This window comes from Apaloderma vittatum, unplaced genomic scaffold, assembly GCF_000703405.1.
Source record: "Apaloderma vittatum isolate BGI_N311 unplaced genomic scaffold, ASM70340v1 scaffold44233, whole genome shotgun sequence".
Taxonomy (NCBI): Eukaryota; Metazoa; Chordata; class Aves; order Trogoniformes; family Trogonidae; genus Apaloderma; species Apaloderma vittatum.
The window spans coordinates 2716-11602 of record NW_009709524.1 but is presented as its reverse complement, the minus strand read 5'-3'; the positions used below and the strand labels follow the sequence as shown (position 1 = coordinate 11602).

General features: G+C 38.9%; 1 protein-coding gene across 1 annotated transcript; it reads right to left on the bottom strand.

Moving 5' to 3' along the window:
* Positions 1–473: 473 nt before the first annotated feature.
* Positions 474–8667, bottom strand: NEK4 (NIMA-related kinase 4; the record flags this gene model as incomplete). Its single annotated transcript, XM_009866950.1, has 11 exons — positions 474–580; positions 966–1032; positions 1398–1538; positions 2403–2546; positions 2770–2823; positions 3237–3662; positions 4523–4664; positions 5303–5457; positions 6106–6213; positions 7177–7374; positions 8401–8667. Coding segments are annotated over 11 exons (1809 nt in total), but the record flags the coding sequence as incomplete, so codon positions are not given.
* Between the last annotated feature and the right edge of the window lie 220 nt (positions 8668–8887).

Sequence of the window (8887 nt, the reverse complement as noted above, 5' to 3'; positions counted from 1 at the left end):
ACTATTTCTTACTGCCAGCACATAAATGTATACACTTAACATGACTACAGACTAAAAAAATAAGAATAAAAATGTTCAGACAACACTATCAAAGCAAAATCAGATGTCCCAGGCTAAAGGTATTGTGTTGTTAACAGAAATTCAAAGCAGACTATTGGTCTGCAGCTAAAGCATAGTTTAGGATGTTTTCCCTTTCAAAATAAAATAAAATAAACACTGCAATTTGGAGAGCCTATAACAATCAGTAAGAAATCTCTAGTTTTCACCTCTGACGATTTTAAACTGATCTAGCCAAACAAAAAAGTGGATTAGAGATCTGTAAGAGTACAGGATTTACAAAACAATATTTACAGAGAACTGTTCACTCTCGTTGACTGAGAGTTTCTTCCACGCATAGATTTTTTTAAAATATCATTTTCTCCCCAAATTGGGCCTGCATTAAAATATTTCGAAAGCAGATGACCCCAGTTTACCTGCGAAATACTGGCATCTGACGAGGACTGAGCAACTTGAACCTGATTTTCCATATGTGATTTTGCTTCAACTACTGCACTATTTGATGCTCGTCTTGCTGGAATCACTGGAAGGACGAGTTTTACAACATTTATAACTTAGCTGCATGTATTTTGAATTAGTTTCATACTCATGCAAGAACAGGTCTATCACTTGGCAGAAGACAGGCAGGTAGGTATTCCGCTAAGAGAAAACAGAAGCTTCTACCTGAAAGGTGTATATTCTGCACTTCATTTACATTTCAATGACAAGTTGTCACCAATAAACACAATTGAACATAACTGAACAGCACAAAAATACACGTTAACAGAAATTTTTGTTTAACACAGAACTAGACCCTTAGTGATTCTTTCTGAAGATGGCAGTGAAGAACACCCAAATTACAATTTCTTCACAAATAAGTTATTTGCCTATTTATACATAAAATGTTAACATGCAAACATAAAAATTACCAGAGGGAAACATCTCCTCCTGAGATTGTTTTAGCCTCCTTCGCTCTCTTGCTGACAAGGGACGTTCCTTCAAAAGAAGTTAATTTTCATGATGGCTTTTGTTATCAAACCACCCATAAACAAAATAATCTTTTTCAAATGACAGGGAATAGAGAGCTGTTAAGAGCAGACCTTCTGATCAGCTAACAACTGCTTTACTGCTACAAAAAGGTCTCAGTCAATGAGACTAACATGCACTCTAGAAAAGGAGCTTCTGACCTCTGTGGTTCAGCAAGGCAGCTCCGCGTGCCGCAGTGACAAGGTGCTTGACAGGGCTGCCGTTAGGTCAGAAGCCGCTATACATTTCTTTACTCACTGTGCGTACACCCTGAGAACAATCCAACCAGAAGGAACAAGAGACACAAACAAGCTGGCACAGCATTCAGCACTAACCTTTGAAACGGCAACTTGACTGGTTTGGGTGCTATTTACAGATTCAGAGGCTTCAGCACCATGCTGCTCTGCACGCCTCCGTCCTGTCTTTGTGTTCACAGCAGACAGAAGAGGTAAAGGCCGAGGAGCAACTGTTCTGAACTTGAACGAGAAGTGAGGAAGAATTTATACCTTTTTTTTATTGAATGATAAAGCACTCTGAAATCCAGAAGACAATCTTGCACAGTAAGGCTGGATGCCAGACATTTTGGATCCTACTGTAACCTCTTCACATCTCCCAACTTCCTCCCTCCCTCTCCGCACTTCCAGCTGCATCCACTTCCTTTCTCTCCATCCCTAAATCTTGCCCCCACCTCCTCCCAGACTATTTTTCAGGCAATGCCTTCGCAACATCTGTCCCCACCCTCAAACAGTCAAACCCAAGAGAAACACAGGGTATCAATCACCAAGCACCCTCTTCTCTGTCCTCTTCTCTTGTATAGTTGGTGCTTTTCCCCAGAGAAATCTCCCTGCTCAGTGTGGAATCATTGACAAGAGCCCTATCTGAGGTGCACACCAAGACTTTCTCCCTAGAGTTTGTACTCATAAGCTCGAGGCAGCCATTACTCATATCTGTTGTAAAACACTAGGAATCTACTGCCCACTACAAGCAGCCTTACCCACAGCAGTCAGCAGAAGTACTGCTATGCATTTTGTAGCTACAAACTGTGAGAAGTCCTGGTGGAAACTGCTAGAAAAGCCTGCAGCGCAGCAAAGCCCACGCACGGTGCACTGTGTTTCCTTGCACACATCTGGCGCGCGCACCTCACACCTCTGAGGGTTACTGAGATTTTCAAAGATTTACACAGACGGCTTCTAAAAGACACCTTGCGTGTTCTACACTTTGTTACCAATGAAGTGGTACAGACACACAAGAAACAAGAACAGCATTAAAAACCCACCCTTTTCAAAAAAAAGTATGTTTAAACAGTAAATAATCTTAAAGAGAATTTTTTTTTCCTGCACCTTCTCTGAACAGACTTCAGCTAGCTCTCTTTTCTTCTGCCGCCGCTGCCGTGAAAGAGAGGGTTCACTGACAGAACTATGAGGCTGCAAGTGGGAGGTAGTTCTTCCTTGAGCATCTCCCACAGCTCCATGACAGATGTCATCCTAATAAGTAAAAGTATTTTTTAAAAAAGGTAGGCATGCCATTTCCAGATTTACACATACACACTTTTAAAAAAAATCAACACATGCCACTCTACTGTTTGGACTGCATCCCCCTTAACATTATCACAGTTACAATCACAATAAACTCTCGCTTGACAGACAGAAAAAAAACTTGCTGTATCAGCATTTTTAAGCTAGTAAACCTTCTAAGAAGGAAACTTACTTGAATTACAACAGGAACGAAGGGTGCTAGCAGCTTCTCAGTAGAATCCAAGCTCTACAACAGATGATTTCTCATTAGAAAAGGGTGTACAAAAATCTCACTGCAGACCAAAATGCAATGAAAAGGCAATCACTACCTATTAGCCCCCATCCAGATCAGGATCAACTTGAGATTAGCCAGGCCTATTTAGAACACAGAATAAAGAAGTTACAAAACTGCTCTTACCATCTCCCTTCTCAGCTAGAAAACAGACTCTCCATCATCTAGCTGCAAGCCTAAAACTACTTCACCATGTTGCCTTTGCAAATCTAAAGCCAAGGCTCCTAACTGCTTAACCATCGCAATAGTTGCATCAGCAGGATCCTACTTTGACACGAGAACATGCGCAGCAGCTCACTAAACTTGAAGAGCGGGCAATTAATTAAATATATTTCAAAGTCTATTTCAAGTAAGCATAAATGCGTTACCAGGTCAGTTTGCTTTTGGTCTCCTGATACAGGCTGCAGGAGTTTCACAGTGTCACCATGTTCTTCTACAGCATCAACAGAAGACTGCTTAGACTCAACACTCTCAGCTTTAACAGCCTGCTTTGCTCTTTGCTGCCGTCCATCTTCCTTAATTGGTGGGATACAGGATGTTATTTTAGAATTCCTTGGAACATTTAAATCTTTTGCTTTACTTTTCTCTGGATTGTGCTCACTGCCACACTTCTCACTTCCGTACATCATCCTTTCAGACGGAGAGATATCAATATTCACTTCGCTAATGGTAGCTAAGGAATTTCCCAGGTTGTTCAAATCATTATTGCTTGGTTTTGTTTCCAACTCAACAGCTGGTTTCTCTAAGGGACAAAATTTGGTGCCTTTATATTTGATGACGCGATCTTCCTCATTCTGCAATTAAAAGGAAAATAAACATTGAATTACCCTTTGGGTATTGTGCACATATGAAAGAATACTCTAAGCACCTACAGAAAATCAGTAGCGTACCAGAGTACATAAACTTCAATGAAATTACAATCAACTACAGAGTAAGAGCCTCAAAAGAAGCTGCAGCCCACATTTTCAAAGTGGTACAGACTGTGTTTCCAAATGACCTATTTCAGGCGTGAGTTTGCACACGTGCTGGACACCTGCTTTCCACCAGGACCATGAAAGAAAAGTTTTACTCCCTTGGCTCTTCCATAAGGGAGGAGCCAACACGTACCAACAGCTTTAAGTTGTACTACCCCATGCACATTCAGGATTTTAGCACAGAGATTAAACCCAGAATAGCAGGCTCCTTACAGGAAAGAGCCACATGCACAAGATTAACCATTATTTTGGGGTTAGAACAGATCTTTTGTAATCAATTTTTGGATGTGACTACAATTAGGTTTTTTCCGGTCAAAAACACGTATTTATAAATCATTACCACTTGTCATCAAACATTTGAAAAAGGAGTTGACCTCAAATAATCCATGAGTCATTAACATAGTGAACCACAAACAAAAAACTAAATGTTGTTTAGTTAACATCTAACAGTTAAGACACTGCAATTAGTTTTACTGATCCACAGCTGTCTCTTTACTTCCACTCTTGCCTAAAAACTATTCCTTTCTTAATATGAATTTCATACATCGCTATTGCATTCTTATGAATGCTCAAGGCACTCCTTATAAAACCCATTTTTTTCTCTAGAAAAAGCAAGTGGGGTTTTTGGGGGGTTGGGTTTTAGTTTTGTTTTTCTTCAAGAAAACATATACATATCTTACAACTTTGTATTTCCTGGCTTGCTCAGAGGAGTGGTTCTGGTGTGTAACATTCATGCTATGAGACTCGTTCTTTGCTGAGACCACCGAACAAGGATCTTTAGGTTTAGAATTTACTGTTTTCTGATAATTCCTGGCTGCTTTCCTGTAAAGAAAATAAAAGCTGCTCATTCAGTCACCATCAACAAGCCCATAATATATTTCTTTAGATTATTGTAATTAAAAATTCCACCTCACTAAATAGCTTACATACTGAGAGTATAAGATAATGGGCTCTTTCAATGGACTGTGCACAACATACTCATTTTCATCTCTATACAAGGGGCTTAAAAACAGCATTCAGACTCTGCCAGCAACATACGCTGTTCTGCAGAGCACCCAGATCGGTTCTATCTGGAAGCCGTAAAATAATTGACTAAATAAATGTGACAAAGAAAAATAATTAAATCAGTGAATATCAAAAGTAACTTGGTATTACAACTCTCAGCTGATAAATGGCCTCAAAGAATCATATGGGAAGGTGTATAACTCTGATCACTTGCTTGAAAATATTGGTGCTGCTTTTTTTCTTTTTTCAAATGCAACTGCAGAACAAAAACTAGCCTCCATTTTAATCCCCTCCTAGTTCTCAAAGAATCTGAAGAAACTCGTATGCTTATACACTTTATATAACTGCAGGTAACAGAAATAATTTTATCCTGCTAAAACAACCGGGAAGAGTTGTAAACCAAAGATGGAAATGGGAATATTTTGCACAGAATCACTTGAACGAAAATGTCTTACGCCTTGGTGGCTTCCAAAAACAAAGAAATTTGGTGCTTGATATATGGCTGTCGTAGGATGCTTTTCACGGTAGGTCTTTCCTCAGGTTTTTTACTGAGCATAGTTCGTATTATTTCTACCAACTGTGGGCTGTAATCCTTTGGCATGGGTGGCAACTGTAAAAAGAAAGGGAAGTCTGACATAATTTAACATATCTGTCAATAGGGGCTATCATTTATGCACGACAGTTAACCTCGAGCTACGTACTTCACATAAAAAACTCCCATTGTTCACATGCTGGAAGTTACCCAAGTGCTTAACACTGAACAGAATATAGAAATTCTAAGTGTTCTGTCTAAGAACTGTTCATCATTTATTGATAACAGCAGTTAAAGTTAGGCAAATGGGCTTAAAATTTATATAAAATAAATCCATGTTAACTTCATCATTATACCAAAGCAAGACATGTACTGAAAGAAACTAGTCTCTCCTAACAGGAAAATGGCATCACAGGAACAGCAATCTATTTTTTTTGTGCAATGTTTAAACTAGAAGCAAATTAAGAAAGTAAATGCATCTCATAACTTTGAAAGTTGGTCACTACACCAGTTACACAAAAGGGTAACAAGAAACTCTAGGAATACCTATGAATTAGTAACTTCCTTGGGTGTGATTTTTACATCATATAGAACCATGACACAGCACTCTTGCAACATATATGACGATACAATAACTCTATCCAACATTTCTGATTGGAAAATATAATCTCAAATTCTAGACAGAAAATTCAAGCACCGATGAAACAAAAAATCGTAAAATTTTACCTTTCCTTCAATAATTCGATAAACCAAAGAGTTCATGTCTTTAGCATTAAAGGCATGTTTCAGTGTAGCCATTTCATAAACGCAGCAGCCTAGTGCCCAAACATCAGACTGAAAAAAAGGAAAAAAAGAAGTTTTGGGAACTTTTTATTAATTCTAGAAGTTTTATCTCCAGACTTAGACACTTGCTTTCAGAGAGGCTTTTAGTGACAGGAAGTGCTAATTAAGACTAATTCCATTGCCAGATTTTCACTTCAGTCTCACTCGTATTTTTAACTTTCATCAACTGAATTATTTTCTTCCAAATATCACCAGATTTTTCTGAAGTGTAGGAAGTTGCTGTTTGTAGGAGGTTTAGTTTGTTTTCTTTTTAAGTACAAAATTGGTTCTAACTCGTAAATGAAAGCCTTTTGATTCACTGGAAGAACACTTTCCGTTCAGCTCCTAGGAGGTTTAGTTTGTTTTCTTTTTAAGTACAAAATTGGTTCTAACTCGTAAATGAAAGCCTTTTGATTGTTCACTGGAAGAACACTTTCCATTCAGCTCCTGCCCATCGCAGACACTCACACTCACTGCGTGTGTGGTTTGCAGCAGGAGGTGACCATGTTTACAGGAGAACATTTGCTTTATTTTGTTTTATTTTAAATTCACAGAATCACAAGAGTTAGACACAAACTCACAGTGACACTGCTTATTTCTTTACTTAAAATTTCTTTAAAATGCTGCTACTTTGACTAATATGGATTTCTGAGTAAAAAGCTTCCTGTGGGTTACATAATAAACTTAGAAAATGCAGCTAGCTAACACAGACTCATATTTTTGTTTACAGTGGCACTCTATGACAGGTAGGGGCAGCCCACTGAACACTTTGGCTCTGACAACTTACCACTCTCACTTACTGCAGCCAACACCTGCAAATCCTCCCTATTTTGTTTTTCATTTGGTCCTTGTGGACATTACAAAGAATCAGAAGCAACGAGAAATTTAAAACATTAGGTCGGATTTTCATCTTCTCAGATAGCAAAACAAGTTGCCTAACAGAACAGAAACAGTATTTGCATGAATATACTCTACCTTGTAGTTGTAGGGTTTGTTAGAAAAGAGCTCCGGGCTCATGTAGTACGGCGTGCCTATGAGCGTGCTGGCCATGTCGTACTGGTTGTCCAGCACTTTGGCTATTCCCAGGTCACCCACTTTGATTATATTTGTCCGTGTCAGAAAAACGTTTTGAGTTTTAAGATCTCTGTGCAGAATGTGCCTTTCATGTAAATACTGGAGGCAAAAGCAAACAAACATATAAAGAGTTAAGCAATTCCTAATAGGTTCTTCTACACTGAGAAGTAAAAACACATTACGGGAGTCAAAGGGGGAAAACATAAACGCAGAACGTAAATACATCACCATCAAAGTCAGGAATGGCCCTGCCAAAGCTGGTGTTAGCAAATTAATATTAACAATGACTGATATAGGCACAGACCCAAAAGTTGGCCCAGCTTTAGCAAAATCTCCCTGTGTAGCTCTAACAACCAGCAGAGAAGTAAAAATAAAGTTAAGACTCAGGCTTAAACTCACTTTATGCTGCCTCTATTTCTGCACAATCAGTTCTTACCCCAAAATATAAAATTTCAATGAAAAATACAACGTGAGCTTTATGTTAACAGGGAACAAAACTAGTCTTGTAATAAAGAACAATGGCAATACCATAGCCTTGCACATGTCTGATCACAAGATGCAAGTTTAAGATAGAATTTTCTGTCCAATTTCCTACTTCCTAGTGTTAATATTCCTCTCTGGTCTCTTTTACCATAACAATTATCTTTAAAGTTTGATAATCTCCAATTACTAAATTTCAAGAGTGAGATAATATTTAATAGAAATTATGAATTAGTGGTCTATATTTACTATTAAAAACACATCAGAACGCAAAACCACTGAACGCAAACGTTTCTGAAATAACACTGAAATAAAAATGCTTCTGAAATTATCCATTCTAAAACTCACTATTTTGTAAATTTAGCCTTCAAACCAGAGAAGCATTTCAGACTACAACTGCAAACATCCTGCCACTCTCTACTGTGATACAGAAGTGTAGCCATAACACACAACAGCAATTTCTTATCTGAAATAATGAATTTGACTGCAATGGCCTGTGAACATTTTTAATGTTTTTAATAACCACTGCATTCAGCCGCTAACCCAATCAAACCGGGATGTGAAGCCTGCAGCCTGTGGAATTTTTAAATGCAGGAAGAGCCAAATTAAATTTCGACCTGTGAAGTCGATCAGGCTACAGCTTACCTGCAGCGCCATGGCGATCTGAACAAACCACTCCACCACCTGGTTCTCAGGCAGCAGCTTGCCCTTCTGCTCCTTGAGTTTGTGATAGAGGTCTCCTCCCTCGCAGAAGCCCATGACAATATAGAGGAGGCCATCCTCCCCCTGCCAGGACTCTCTGTAGGTGACGATGTTGGGGTGTTTCAGCTGGGACAACAGCTGCGCCTCTTGTTCTGCCGCCTTCCTCTCACGGTTGGAAGCATTTTTAAGGTTTAACTTTTTGATGACATACTGGAAAAGAAATTGCAAGGTGTATCCCCAGAGATGAAAGTAGCCGTGCAGAAGCCCTAGGGAATTCCCCAAATCTGAAGGGCATACAGTACTTGAAATCTCCACACCTTATTCTCTATGAAGACATCCATTTGTCTAGCAATTATACATAACCTCTACCATTACATCGTAAAAATGGAAGGGGTGCGGCTATTCTATTCATCTACCAGCACAGGAATTT